The sequence below is a fragment of the Equus przewalskii genome, chromosome 25 (assembly GCF_037783145.1).
Source record: "Equus przewalskii isolate Varuska chromosome 25, EquPr2, whole genome shotgun sequence".
NCBI lineage: Eukaryota > Metazoa > Chordata > Mammalia > Perissodactyla > Equidae > Equus > Equus przewalskii.
The window spans coordinates 6,949,675-6,965,250 of record NC_091855.1 but is presented as its reverse complement, the minus strand read 5'-3'; the positions used below and the strand labels follow the sequence as shown (position 1 = coordinate 6,965,250).

The following is a 15,576-nucleotide window of genomic DNA, read 5'->3' as shown; positions in this document are numbered from 1 at the left end:
GTAGAGGGGGCCAGCCCAGTGGCATAGCGGTTAAGTTCACGTGTTCCGCTTTGGTGGCCCAGGGTTCATCGGTTCAGATCCCTGGCACAGACTTACACACTGCTCATCAAGCCATGCTGTGGCAGGCATCCCACATATAAAATAGAGGAAGATCGGCACGGATGTTAGCTCAGGGCCAATCTTCTTCAGCAAAAAGAGGAGGATTGGTGGCGATGTTAGCTCAGGGCTGATCTTCCTAAAAAAAAAAAGAGCAGCGGATCTGAACAGATATTTTTCCAAAGAAGATATACAGATGGCCAATAAGCACATGAAAAGATGTTCAACATCACTAATTATCAGGGAAATGCAAATCAAAACCTCAATAAGATATCACCTCACACCTGTCAGAATGGCTATTTTTAAAAAAAGAAGAAATAACAAGTTTCGGAGAGGATGTGGAGAAAAGGGAACCTTATACACTGCTGGTGGGAATTTAAATTGATATGGAAGGTGATACGGAACACAGTATGGAGATTCCTCAAAAAATTAAAAACAGTAGTAGCTTTGTAGTGCGATCTACCATATTAACTACCATATGACCCAGCTACTCTACTTCTGGGCATTTATCCAAACAATATGCAAACACTAATTTGAAAAGATATATGCATCCCTATGTTCACTGCAGCATTACGTACAATAGACAAGTTATGGAAACAACCTAAGTGCCCATCGATGGACGAATAGATAAAGAAGATGTGGTATATATATACAATAGAACACTACTCAACCATAAAAAAGATGAAATCTTGCCACGTGCAACAACATGGATGAACCTTGAGGGTATTATGCTAAGTGAAATAATCCAGATGGAGAAACACAAATAGTGTATGATTTCACTCACGTGTGGAAGATAAAACAACAACAGTAAACACATAGATACTGAGAACAGACTGGTGGTTACCAGAGGGGAAGAGGATGGGGGAGGGCAAAAGGGGGAAAGGGGGACATCTCTATAGTGACGGATGGAAACTAGACTTTGGGTGGTGAACATGACGTAGTGTACACAGAAGTTGAAATATAATGATGTACACCTGAAATTTATATAATGTTATAAACGAATATGACCTCAATTAAAAAAAAATCCAAATGGGTTCCACCTTTTAACTACTACCAGAATCTGATTACTTTTCACCACTTCCTTTACTAAGACCCTGTATCAAACCATCAACATCTCTCATCCAACTTACTGGAATCTATCTAGTCTCTCTGCTTTTACTTTTTCCCTCTAATCCTCTATTTTTAATCCATTGTCCGAAAGGATCCCTTTAAAACATAAGTCATCTTGTCCCTCCTCTGCTCAGAATTTTCCAGCAGCTCCCATCTCACGCAAAGGCCAAAATTCTTACAACATTCTACAGAGCCTGATATGATCTGTTCCCCCCACTGCCCCGACTCCTGTCTTCATCTCTTATTCTCTTGCCCTCACTTACTCAGCTCCAGCCACAGTGGCCTCCTTGTTGTTCTTCAAATATGAGAGGCATGCTCCTACCTCAAGGTGTTTGCACTTGCTGATCCCTGAAAAGCTTCCTCCCTTACTTCCTTCAGGTCTCTGCTCAAAAGTTGCCTTAGCAAAGCCTTTCCCAGCAATTCTATACAATAGCCAACACCCCTTCCTCTGCCCCTACCAACAATCCTGTTCCCTTCACCCTTGTTTTATTTTTCTCCATAGCAATTACTACCATCTGACATGCTAGTTGTTTGCTCATTTAGTTGTTCATTATCTGTCTTCACTAGAACATAAGCTCCAAGAAAGCACGGGTTTTGTCTGTTTTGGTCACTCTGTATCTCTAGTGCCTTGAACTGTACCTGGAAGGTAATAGGCATTAAATACTTGTTAGATAAATTAGTCAGCCACTAATTATGTGAATCATAGTCACTCTGCTCACCTTTGCAGGAACTTCTTGATGTAAAACTAGAGATGATAATGGAAATTTCAAAAATACGGTTGTCACCACAAAGTTTTGCTGTTATTTTTGACAACATTGTTAGAGAAGACACCCCACCCCCGGCCCTCCAATGACTCCGAACACCTGCTAGTAGAAAAGACCTCTAGCCCTTTGCTCAATATTGCAAGACAGTTCACTTCTGAGATTGGGGTGGGAGAGAGGACAATTTCAGACTTGGAAAAAAAGAGGGAGAGAACAGAATTTGAGAATAAATCCTCAGGCTAGCAAAAGAAGAGAAAAAAGTTAAGATTAGTGGATAAAGACATTCTTTATCTACGCTGAGATGACGGATGAGCCACAAAGAAAGAATGGGAGGGTCTCATGTGGGGACATCACATCCTCGGCACATCCTAAATACTCAAAAACTATTTTTTGGATGGTTAGTTAAGTGAACAAATGAGGCAGGGGGAGTGGTTCACTGGACTGGAAGAAGAGACAGAAATATAATGTGGAAAGACTATTAATAAACATGGTGACTTCCTATGCACTCCACTCTGAAATTATTATTATTATTGGTGGCAGGTCAAAGCAGCCACTTTACTGGGAGGTTCACCATCAGTGGCAGCCCAGGAGTAGCTCTCTTCAAGAGTTCAGCAGTGTGGGTAGATGTACTGATACTTCTATGGAACCCTAAATCATCTTTAATTAGATTAAAATCTACCTAATCCTGGCATACTACCATCAACCATGGATATTTTCTAACAATGACATATGATATTACAAATGAGAGGTTACTTGTTTCATATCTACTTTATTTAGGCTTTATTAATTTATATATATATATATAGCACTAATTCAATTATGTTTAACATTGATAATTTTTCAGATTTCCTTCTTTTAGTTTTATATAAATTACAATATTTTTCTATTTCAGCTTCCAGTACTGTCATCAAAATTGAGATCCTGGTACTAATGTTATTATTAGTAGATGTTTATGTGAAATATCCAGCTCATTGGGGCAAAAGTAGAACCAGTGACAAGAATTGACAAGATAATACTACCTACCTTATGTGGACACAGCCAGAAAGAAGCAGTTAATTAAATAAGTCCCAGATACCTAATTGGGGATGCACTTACATCTGCCAGTTCCTTGATTTGCTTTGCTGACACATCAAGCGTGTCAAGTCTTTGAAGGCAAGGTAAGTGATACAACACGTGTGTGGAATAATTACACAGCATACAAACTGGATTGGTTTTATATTGAGGATCATTCAGACATAAATCCTTTAAGTGATGAAGTCTGGTTAAGTTAGTGAGGTCCTAAAACAGCAGCAATAATAATGTTCGATTAATTAATTGTGACTATCCATTTCTAAAGAAGGCATTTGAACACTTAATATCACCATAATTTAATGTAATGCATTCTAATTATGTGCTTAAATATGTTAAAGTGATTTAGATGGATAAAATGTTTTTCTCTAGTGAAAAACACGCTAAATACACAAATAGATCAACAATACTTAAACAGCAGATTCTATATAACTATGCATTTTAAATATAAAAGGCCAAAGGATGTCTGCTGAATCATGCATTCCACCTGGAACCTTGGAGCCGGTCACTTGCACATGTCATTCATTAAGACACTGTTGCCCCTCTGCACAGCCCATTTGCTAACAATCGCCCCCGGGGCACCTGTTGGTCTCCGGCTTCCTTCACCACCACTCCCCACACTTACACGTAGGAATACTGCTGGCCATTTTCCTTGGCCTCCGGATCCACTCTACTCATGGGACCCCTGCTTTAGTACAATCACCATTGAATCCCTGATTTTTAGTTGTTCTTAAAATATTTTTGTTTTTTTCCTGTAAATGCCTTTTCTACCTATTGAGAGCAACTGAAACCTAGCTTTTTCCTGAGGGTCTCCTTTTTCTCACAACCTATGGAGGGGGAGGGGTTGATAATCCACTCCCAGACCATTTCTCCTTAATATCTTTTATCTTGAAGTTTAAGTCAGTTTACATCTTCTTTATTTGGCATATGGCCCTTGCTTAGCTCTTCAGTCTTGTCTCTCCATATTTAAACCCTAACATTTTAAGTTTTGGCCATACTGCACAACTTGATGTTTCAGAATGTGCCAGACCCTATCTTATCTTTAGACCTTGCTGCTGTATTTGAGTGAACTGAACTTCACCCCAATTTTACCTCTTAATTTGTCAAGATTCAACCTAAGAATCATCTTCTCTTGGAGCTTTATTTCATCCCCCAAGCTTGGGGTAAATGCTCCTCTTATGAACTCTCTTAGCCCCTGGGATTATCTTTGTTATAGAATCCATCACACTCTACTGCCTATTGCTTGTGCATCCACAAGCCTTTGAGCCAAGGGTCTATATGGGCATTGGCCCTTGATCTAAAGCTAAGAATAGTGATTACATTTTTTTTATTAAGATTATGATAGATTACAACCTTGTGAGATTTCAGTTGTACATTATTGTTAGTAATGTTGTGGGTACACCACTTCACCCTTTGTGCGCTCCCCCCACCCCCCCCTTTTCCCTGGTAACCACCGATCAGTTCTCCTTGTCTATATGTTAACTTCCACCTATGAGTGGAGTCATATAGAGTTCGTCTTTCTCTGTCCGGCTTATTTCGCTTAACATAATACCCTCAAGGTCCATCCATGTTGATGCGAATGGTACGATTTTGTCCTTTTTTATGGCTTTTTTAAAGTGTTGGAAAAAAAATAAAGAAGAATACACAACAGAGGCCATGGGTGGCCCATAAAGCCTAAAAAATTTTCTAACTGGCCTCTTATAGAAAAAGATTTCCAATTCCTGAGATAAAGTTTTTGAGAGCAGGGTTTGTGTCCTGTTAAACACTGCATTATCAGCATTCAGCACTTAGAACATAGCAGGCAATAAATAAACAATGTGAATTGAATTGAATGATTATTACTTTCTATGAACCTCTAAGACACCCTCACATCTTCCCCAATAACAGCATTACTAGGGCAGTGCCTGGGGTAGGAGGCTATGGTGGGTTGGACTTGAAAGGATGCAATGCTGGCCAAGAGAGTCAGAATCAGAGTTAAGGGAAATCCAGAGCAAGAACCAAGAGGCAGTAGTTCTGAAGATAAAGTACAAATGGAACAGGGAAGCAAGTAGTGAAGCCAGGCTGCTAGAGTCAAGAGTAAGACAGGGTCAGGTGGCCAATGTGTGTCCAAACTCTCTCTGGACAAGCTGAACTTGATTCACTGGCTGGACCTGAGGCTGTGGGCTGGGGCCATGGCAGGAGTAGGACTAAGCAGAGTTGTTCTGAAAGGGATATCTGGGCAGAGCTGTGCAGAGAATTATTTGGTCAAATTCTGCAAGGGCAAGGAAGGTGAACCATTGGACTGTTCTGAGGAGTAAAGACATTCTTTGATTCTGGGTGGCTATTTGCACTTGACCATCAGTCTGGGCTAGGAGATGGTGGGTGTGAACTTTGAAGTCTTACATAGGAAGCCCCACCTACACTCAAAAGTGAGATGACACTGGAGTCTAAAAGGGTACAAAATCTCACTGAAAATTAGCGTGTGGTACCTGGTTTGGATGGATAGTGGCACGGAAGTTACTCCCTCTGACCACCAAGATAAAATCTTTTTAGGGTGGGTGGAAAGGTTAGAGATAAAAATTCAGGATAATAGTGTTTCATGAACATTCTTAATATGAGAATTGTAGAAGCCATTGTGAATCATGTTCAATGAGATGACACATAGTCATCATTATTATAGAGAGCCTTTTTAAAATTATGCCATATAGTGAATTTTCATAGTAATCCTATTTCATCCCCATTTTTTTAATGAGATTGAAATAGAATAGGTTAATGTAATTAAAGCGATAGTAATAATAACAAAATAGCACATCTTTTGAGTGCTTACTGTGTGCTAGTCATTATTCTAAAAGCTTGACATTATTATTTCACTTAAATTTCATGTTCCCACTGTATTATGCCGCCTCTGGTTTGTAACAGGTCAGAACTACAGATCTTTCTGCTTATGCTCTTCACCACCATAAGGCTGCCATGTCTAGCCTGGGTGAGATAAACATCCAGATGCCTTCCTGGAAGGGCAAGCCCTTATCCTCCCAGCCTTCTGCATTTATCTCCTTCAGCCTCAACTACCGATTCTCTCACTGGATCTGTTCCAGCCACGCAGAATTGCTAGTTTCTGGAATTTGCCATACCCTTTCTACCTTATAAGTCCCTCACACCTTCGCCTGGAATGCTCTTCCCCTAGGCAACTCTTACTCACGTCTCATGTTAGCTTAAACATTACCTCTCACAGTATTCTAAATTTATCTCAGTGTTGAACCAGGTTGGTAGTGATGCAGGTGGTAAGAAATGGTCAGAATCTGGACAAATTCTGAAGGTAGAGCCAATAGAATTTGCTGATGGATTAGGTACGGAGTATAAAAGAATAAGTGGAGTCAGAAATGACTCTAAGGATTTTGCTTAAGTTACCAGAAGAATGGAGATGCCATTTGGAGAGGTGGAGAAGGCTGCAGGAGAAACAGGTTTGGAGGAAGGGTAGACCAGTCTGAATTAGGATAGGCGATGTCTATAGTTCTGGGAGTTGTTAGGGAAAGTACAGGTAGCAGTTTAGGAGTAATAGCTGATAAAAAGCATTTAAAGTCATAAGGTATGATGAGATTATTTAGAGAATGAACGCAGACGGAAATGAGAAAGATCCTGGGACTGACCTGGGGCAGTCTGTTTTTCAGATGCTAGGAGAGGATGAAAAACCAGGAAACTGAAGAGGTGTAGCCAGAAAGCTCAGAGGAAAACAGAGAAAGTAGTATCCTAACAGCCAAGCAGACAGTGATTTGTTTGGTTTTAATAGAGTCAGATCACTAGGGCCAATTTGGTCGGCTAACTCTAAAATTTCTGGGAGTAGTGAGTAGTCCAAAACAATTAAATTATCCCTTAAAAGGGGGATATTTAGTCCATTTTCTGCATTAAGATAGTTCATGATCCAGGCTGATTAGTAAAAATGAATTATTCCACTTAAACATACCTTGAAAGAACATATTTGGTTACCAGAAAGGTTTAATCTTTCCAGTTGTTCATTGGGATCAAGAGAACGACCTTTAAGAAATAAGATGAAATAAAAATTAAATTTCTTGTTGTACCTTCTATTCATATCCAGTCATATTTCTGAGTTGCATATGGCCATCATTTCTTGCATATAAATAAGGCTAACAGTACCATTGTATAATTAGTAACCACTGATTAATGGATAATATTTTCATATCTGTAATCATAGATTCAGAAATGCTTTGCAAAGATATCATACAAAAAATTCTAAAAGAAAGAAATGTAAGAGCGTACTTTTCATACTGAAAAAATTATTGCAGCATTATCTCATATTCCAAATGAAACAGTACATACCAATGCTGCTTATTAGATTCCCAGCAAGGTTGAGATCATTTAAATTCTTCAAAGTTTGCAAGCCCTAAAAATTTAGACAACATAATTTAGGAGAAATCATTAAAATCTATATTTACAAATCATTTGATCAATATGGTTGGTTTTCCAGGTGGTCTGAGCACCGAGTGCTAACTTCACAAGCACAGAACTAAGTGGCTGCCTCAGTGAAGCCATCTTTCTTTCTCTGGAAGCTGGAGAGAATTACTGGAGGCAGAGGGGACAGGGAGGGGAGTGGAGAGGAAAACGGGAGGAGGAGTAGGAGAAAGAACACATCACATGGACTGTGTTTATAATCTTGGGCAAGTTATATATAAAACTTTTCTAAACCTCTTTTTTTTTTTTTAATCTCCAAAGAAGAAATAACATCTTACCTCTCAGGCTTGGTGTGAGGAGTAAAGAAAATTATGTATATGAAGTTCTCTATATATGTTAATGCTTTCCAACAACAATAATTAAAGTAGTCATGAATATTTTGGTCCTTGAGCATAATATGATCTTGGACATTTTGGTTTAAACTCCACAGTAATAAGTGACTTTACATATTAATCTTTGAAATTATCTTACCTCAATATTTTTAATTGTATTGTGGTTCAGCCAAAGAACTTCCAATCTAAATAATTTCTCTAAATTTTCTATTTTGGAAATTTTATTATAATATAAATACAGTTTTTCTAAATTTCTACATTCTTGAAGACCTCCAATTTTCTGTAAAAAAAAAAAAAGAGCAGACTGAATAGTATTAGCTTATGTTTTGCCATTAATGCTTTTAATAAAGTGGATTTTAAGAATATTTTCTTTTAAAAATCACATTTTATTGAAAAATCAATATCCAGCAAAATTAACTAAATTTTTTAAAGAAAAAACAATCCCTCTAATTAAATAAAACTATTTTCAATTTTAATATTCTTTTTAAATTTTAATAAACTCTATACCTATAATCATAATACCTACACAATTTTGTAGATTTTTTTACTTAAGACCATTAAAATGTCTTAATAATCTTTCAAATAGTATTTAATAATTACAAAATATTTCATGAAGTTTATAATCATTTTCTTAAAAATAACCCTATGTGTGGCATATTTATGTTTCAAATTTTTAGCTATTATAAATGATACTGCAGCAAATAACTTCATGCACACAGCTGTCTTCTGCTGTTGAATTACTTCTCTAGGATAAAATCTGAGAACAGAGATTTCTGAGTCAAAAGGTATGTACTTTTCTTTGGCACTGGATACATTTTGTAATATTGCTTTACAATATAAATGTTATAATTTTCACACAACCAATAGTGTCTAAGTGAACCAATTTCACTACTAAGCAATACTGGGTATTTGACCTGATTCGATCACTAAAAAGTAGAATATGTCTATGTTTGGATTCTTTATTTCTATTTTTCCCTTTGTATAAATCTATTTCTATCTTTAGCCCATTTATCTGTTTTCTGTTTTGTTTTACTGGGCAAAGGGTTTTATTGTAATTCATTATGTATGGTCTCTTTTTTCCCCCATTTATCTGTTTTGATCCATGCCTCATACATATATTTTAATGAATTATTTTTCCAAAGCCAAAGAATTCAGCATAAAATATTTCATGTAAGCCTGTATGTTTAGACTTACCTCTAGGCAGCATTCGGCAATCCAAAGTTCTTTGAGTTGTAAACAAGTCTCTAACCCTGAAATTTCTTTTATATCTTGAGCAACAATTGTGAGACTTGTTAAATTAGGAAATAATGATAATCCAACAATACAGGGATACCCTGAGAAAAACATCTCCAGTTTGGAAGTATCTGATCCTCCTTCTCCAACCATCTCATAAGATAAACCATTGCATAAACACTGTTTTAAAAAAAGAAACTGGGTTATTACCTATTTATAATAATCAAAAATTTTTCTTGCCATTAGAAATTATAAACTGTCAATTGCACTGATGCCATTTTTGACTCTCACAAGAGGGAAAGTTCTTCCATAGATATGATTTTTTTCTGCTTCCAAAAGTCATGAGGTAGAAGAAATCTCTACATAAGATTCAGAAGAGAGTGTACAAATGTTCCTTTTAATATTCTTGCAAATGTAGTTGAAAAGAAATTGGGCTTTCACTCACCAGTTCTTTAATTATTTCTTCTTGGTTTAGGTTTTCACATTCAATCATCTTCTATTAAAAATAAAGGTCATAATAACATTATCTGTTAAGGAAAATGAAAAATTGAAATAAATACTAGAGTCATGTTATTCCAAGTTGAAAGGAACCTTAAAGCTGCTAAGGTGGAACTCCCATCTGTGGCTTAAAATCTTCACGTAGTATATTACCAAGTATCTCTCTGGACCCCAAGACAGTCCATTCCATCTCTGAAGTTTTCTGTTAGAAAATTATTTTTTATTCTGAATTTAATTCTGTCTTTCCATAACTCCTTCCCATTTGTTGTTATTCTACCTCCTGGGTTCAAATAAAACAAGTATAATTTTCTTCCACACCATGAGCCATTAATACTTGAAGAAAACAGTCATCTTTCATCTGCATCCTTACCTCACCCCCAGTTCATGTCTTTTAGTTCTCTAAGTGTACTCAGAGAGCCAAGAAAAGAATCCTCAGGGCTTAGTGACATATCTGGCATGGTAATAAGTGCTCATTAAAACAAATTAACCAACTTCCTCATTTTAGATGATATGAACTGATTAATACCTAAATAGTTTCAATAAAATTTAACCTAGTTTTTCACAATTTTTAATATTTTCATTATAATATTTCAGACTTAAGCTATTTTAAAATAAAGGAATCCTGGTTTTAATATGATGACATGACAAAGCAAGATGTAGAAACAGTGTATATTATGATCCCATTTTTTATAATAATAAGTCCCACACAGATATATGCGTGTGTACATGAATATATATGTATAACCACATGTGTATGTGATTATGTAAAGAAAAATATGGAAAGATATATACTAAGTTGTTAACGTGAGTTACCTTAGATGCAGGTGAAAGCTGATGTGGTTATAATAGGCATGAGAAGTTGGATGAGGATGGATCTAGGCAGAAATAGAAATGAAAAAAACCTACACTTTTTTAAAAGCACGTTTACTATTGTAGTATGAATATATAACCATTACTTATTCATTCTACTGTTGGTAGACATATGGACTGTTTCTAGTTTAGAGCTAAATAGTGCTTCTCTGAACATTTTGTCATACAGGACATAGATACACATTTCTTATGGGTTTATACCTAGGAGTGGAATGAGAAACTGCTGTTTCTTCCAACATAGATCATTCTCACAAACATAACATTGAGCAAAGGAAGACACACAATGAGTACATATTGTGTGCCTCCATTCATATGAAATTTGAAAACAAACTAACCTATGGTATTAGAAGTCAGGATGGTAGTCAGCTTTCAGGGGTGAGTGACTAGGAGGAGGTACAAGAGGGGCTTCTGGAGTGCTGATGAAGATATATTCCTTGATCCGGGAACTTGTTAAAGGGATATGTTCACTTTGAGAAAATAAAGCTAGACTCCTAAGATTTGTGTGATTTCTATACATACGTTATACTTAAATGAAATTTTACTTAAATGTTTATTTAAAAAACATTTATATGCTCCCTTTTACTCATTTATGCAAAATAATGTACATGTGCAGATGTATACAGAAACCAAAATTTTAAGAAAAAACCATTGAGTCCATGGATTTACCTACCGTCTCTCCCCAAATCCCGCTGGAATAACTAGGGGAATAGGAAAGTAAGAAAGGGACGTGTAGCAGTGCGAGGAAAAGAGCTCTGATTGCCAGAGAGCTTTAGAAAGGTCTTTTGAGTGAAAGTGAAGCAGATGGCATCAGAATGAGAGAGAAGCCCATCAGTACAACCCAGCCCTAAATTAAAGGTACCAGAGAAAGATGTTTTACAAAACTATCCCAAACAATTCCCCAAACTCAGAGCAGCAGTGATGGGGAAGAGGGTGGCTGTGGGCCATCCAAAGGGACCAAATCAAAGGACTTTGAGATCTGTATCAGAGTAGTGTACACAGTCTGTACTCAGGCTTTGTAAACTGGGGACATTGTCCCACCACGCTGAGTCGAGGAGGGGAGGGACTCCAGCTAGCATCACAAAGAAAAATACAGCCAGAAAATTATCCTAATACGCTGGATTCTCTGTTCATTCATTCACTCATTCATTAATGTATGTTTTGAGGGCCTAATATCTACCAGATAATGATAGGGGTGGGAGGAAAGAGAAGACTTCTCTGAAAAGGCAGCAACTGGGCAAAGGGCTGAAGGAAATGAGGGCATGTGAGCCATGAGGAAATCTGGGGGAAATGCATCCAGGCAGAGGGAAGAGGAAATGCAAAAAAGTGGGGTGAGAGTATACTGGGCATGTCTGCAGAACAGCAAGGAGAATGCAGTGGCTGGAGCACAGCGACAGAAATGGAGACTGGTAGGATGTGAGGTGGGAGAGGCACTGCAGGGCCAGATCACGCGCTATCTTGTGACCTGGAGGCCCTTGTGAGGATTCTGGATTTTATTATGAGTAAGATGGAAAGCTATATGAGGATTTTGAGTGGAAGAGTAACAAGAACTGTCTTGTTTTGAAAAGGATCACTCTAGCTGCTCTGTTGAGAACAGACTGTAGGGGTCAAGGGCAGAGGCAAGGAGACCAGTTAAGCAACAGTTGTAATAATGCACCTGAGAGAGGATGGTGGCTGGAGTAGGGTGGTGGCAGTGGGGAGGGCAAGAAGCTGTTAGATGCTGGATCTACGGTGAAGGCAATATTGATCATTCCGTCCCTGCTTCCCACTGGCAACTGTCTCTTTACCCCATTCTTGGATGACCCCCAGATATTACAGCATAGGCTGCAGGAGTGGCCAGGTAAGGGAGCACTTAGCAAGGAACAACTTGAAAGCATTTAGAGACTCCATCAGAGGCCTACTCACAGGTGCAGGCCAGTAGGCTTACTTACCCTCCCTAGACTTCCTCAGATGGCACACCAAGTAAAGGAGGGCTCTTCTCCTCAGAAGAGATGCCCCTTCTCCAAAGGAAAGCCTGCCTGCCCACCACCACACAAGGGACAAAGCCTGCCCTCAGTACCCTCTAAGTCACCAAATGGTGATCCCAGTTATCCAGTCTATGTCCAAGAGGTCTCTTCCAGAAGAAATTAACAGCTCCCTTTGTTAGTCACTAAACTATCACATATACTTGAGCCTAATTTTGACCTTCTAATCTTGCTCTCCCTTAGCTCTGTCTATTCCTGTAGTACTGTCCTGTTCTAATTACTGTGATTTATTTGTAAATTCTCACCTCGTATCCTTTTTTGCAAATTTCCTGGCTACTCTTTCATATTTATTTTTCCAAATAAGATTTATGATTATTTTGCATTTAGTTTTTAAAAATTCACTTGGGGTTCTGAGATTCCGTTGTAAAGAGTGATTTAGGGAGAACTTCCATCTTTATAGTACTGAGTCTCCCTCGAGAACAAGGGATAGCTCTCCATTTATTCAAGGAAACTACTTTTTCTTGATACAGAAATATGCATATTTGGGAGATGAACCTGACCTCTCACTTCACCTTATTTTCCCTTCATCAATGCCCTCATTTAGGAAAAATCTCCATTCAGTTCTTAACTCACTGCAATCTGACTGGGGACAGCTCAGACCACTACAGCTTCTTTTACCAAGGTCAACAATAATCCTCTAACTGCCAAAGACACTGGACATGTTTCAGCTGTCAACTTGACCTTGACATGGCATTTGACAATGCTGATGACTCTCTTCTTGAAGTTTCCTTCTTTGGTTTGATTTTTCTCCTTGGCTTCTCTCTGCTGGTTATTTCAAACCTACTTTTCTGATTGTCTCCTTCCTGGTGAAAAATTACTAATCTTTATTTTCCTCTTTCCTGTGCAACAAATACAACTACCCACATGAAAAGGTCCATCTGAATGCGTCACAGGCATCTCAAAATCAGTATGTTCAAAACTGAACTCATTACATTTTCCAGCCAGCTTGCTTCTCCTAACGCATGCCTTCTCTTGGTAAATGACACATCCTTCTAATCATAGAAACGAGACTTATCCTCAACCACTCTTTCCTCCACATTCACTCACTCATTAAATCCTTCTGCATATACCTCTTAAATGTCTATCAAATTTCTTTCCTCCTCTCCATTCCAATGTCCTCTGCCTTGGCCGAGGTTCTCATCACTTCACCTTAACTGGATGCCCTCCGTAGAGTCCCACTTCCCTCCAATCCGCACTCTACGCTACTGTGACAGCCAGCCTCGGGGAAGGTAAATCTGCTCACGCTGCTCGCCTTCGAAGGTCTTCATGGTCTCCATGCTGACTCCTGTCCTCGACCACAAACTCCCCAGAGTACCCCAGGCTCCGGCCACAACTATAATTCTCTGCACAGGCTGGGCTATTTTTGTACTTTGGCATATGCTGTCTACCTTCCCTAAAATACCTTTTTCCCTTGACTTTATGACATAGTCCATACATCCTCAAAGATTTAAATCAAGGATCTTCTGAGTGAAGACTTTAATTCTCTCTGGTAGTATTATAATCATTCTCTTCCTTGAGAGAATGATTAAGGCCCACACATGTCCTTATATATAGCACCTGTTGCACTGTATTGTCACCCTTACAGGTCGTTCCTCCCTACTAGCTCCCACGTTCACTGAAAGCAGGGACGATGCACCTATCACAGTGCCTGGCACGTACTTGGTGTCCCATAAAAGTTTGTAGAACAGTTTGAATCAACTGTCCATGCCACAGGGTCCTATATGATGTAACTCAAAGAAATATTTACTGTATATGACCAATCAGAGTGTAATAATAGAGTAGAAAGGACCACGTTTCTGTCTGCCATGACAGCTGGGTAGGGTGTCATTCTGAGAAAATTAAATTTTTCTAAAACTAGAAGACTTCTATGGTCAAATTGTTCCCTCGCTTGGGTATAAAGGGATCCATCCATTATCACTGATGGGCCAAACAAATGCTCTTTCGGCTCGAAGCAGGCAGTATCAAGTCTGGCCAAGGAGCACTTGCTTCTCTCAGCCCACTATCTTAACCTGTGCGGTAAAGGCTGCACAGGTGGCTATGGGCCACCCTCCGTTTCCTCCTCCTCTTAAGCTTTGCTCCCATCACCCTGATGCCTCAGATAAAGCCGCGTCACGTCTCTCATTATTATTATCATCTCCATTGCACCCTTACAGGGCTCCTCTGACCTCAACGCTGCTTCTCTCCTGTCTTCCTCCGGGCGGAGAGGGAGGAGAGGGGAGCAAAGGCTCCCGGAGCCTGCTACCGGTGATGTACGCCCGAATGCCACGAGGTGACAGACACTCACCTTATCCCAGAGAGAGGATGGATTCCGGGGCAATCCGAGACAGAGCGGAGTCCACTCGGACCTCTCAATGCTCGTCTTGCAGCAGCAGGTACGACACCCTCTCTAGCCCCGGGCCTGGTGTGTACGCACAGCCCTCTGCGGTTGCCTAGGAAACCCGCACTCCGCCTCCGGAGACCTCTGGGTGGGCAGCGGAGTGAAAGGGGCGGGGAAAGCAGCGGCCGACCCGTTTCTGGATCACGTGGTGGCAGCCTCCAACCAATCAGCAGAGGTAGGGGTCCACCCGGAAGACCCCGCTGGTGCTCCTGGGAAATTCTGGGGACCTCCCGGCTCTCGGGTCGCTTGGTACCTGAGCGCATCTTTTCATCTGCTCTCGGTGGATCGGAGGACGCGACTGGAAGCAACGAGTTGTGGGCATGGTGGCGGGGGCCTCGCCCTTGCCTCCGCTCTCTCCCATGAAAATCTTTGACCTTCGGGGCCTGGCAGCCCGGAGCTTCCCAGGACTGGAACTCCAAAGGCACGGCGCTGTGATGTCACAAGGCGGCCAGATGCCGGCGACAGGCCCCGGTCCCCAGCGTGGCCTCCCGCCCGCGGCCCGCGACCGCCGCCTGCTAGAAACGGGCTGGCTGCCGCCCGAAGCCGCGGAGCGCCGAGCGAGCGCAGGCAAGCGAACGCCCTGGGCACCCCGGAGGAGAGAGGGACCCTCCGAGGGTCTTCTTGTTCTCGGACAGGCTTATGAGGGCCGTTTAAGTATTCCAAAATGTTCAGGAGGCAAAGGATATTTACAAAATAAAGTAAAATTTAAAGAGGGAAAGGGAGTAAAGTAAAGTAAAATTTAAGAGTGGCCAGAGAGGCTGAGA

General features: G+C 40.0%; 1 protein-coding gene across 10 annotated transcripts in view; it reads right to left on the bottom strand.

The window, feature by feature from the left end:
• Positions 1–15,340, bottom strand: part of LRRC9 (leucine rich repeat containing 9) — a 115,510-nt gene extending 100,170 nt beyond the window's left edge. For 5 of the 10 annotated variants that reach the window (XM_070593115.1, XM_070593117.1, XM_070593119.1 and 2 more), the window contains exons 1-7: positions 14,720–15,229; positions 9,492–9,573; positions 9,008–9,226; positions 7,953–8,093; positions 7,350–7,413; positions 6,976–7,046; positions 3,063–3,245 (exon numbers count right to left, since the gene is read on the bottom strand). In XM_070593115.1, coding sequence (XP_070449216.1) covers positions 3,063–3,245; positions 6,976–7,046; positions 7,350–7,413; positions 7,953–8,093; positions 9,008–9,226; positions 9,492–9,539 — 726 coding nt within the window. In that variant the 5' untranslated portion in view covers positions 9,540–9,573; positions 14,720–15,229. Of the gene's footprint in view, positions 1–3,062; positions 3,246–6,975; positions 7,047–7,349; positions 7,414–7,952; positions 8,094–9,007; positions 9,227–9,491; positions 9,574–14,719 lie in introns of all 10 variants that reach the window. The other 5 variants (XM_070593121.1, XM_070593122.1, XM_070593124.1 and 2 more) reach the window with 3 other exon arrangements.
• Positions 15,341–15,576: the final 236 nt, after the last annotated feature.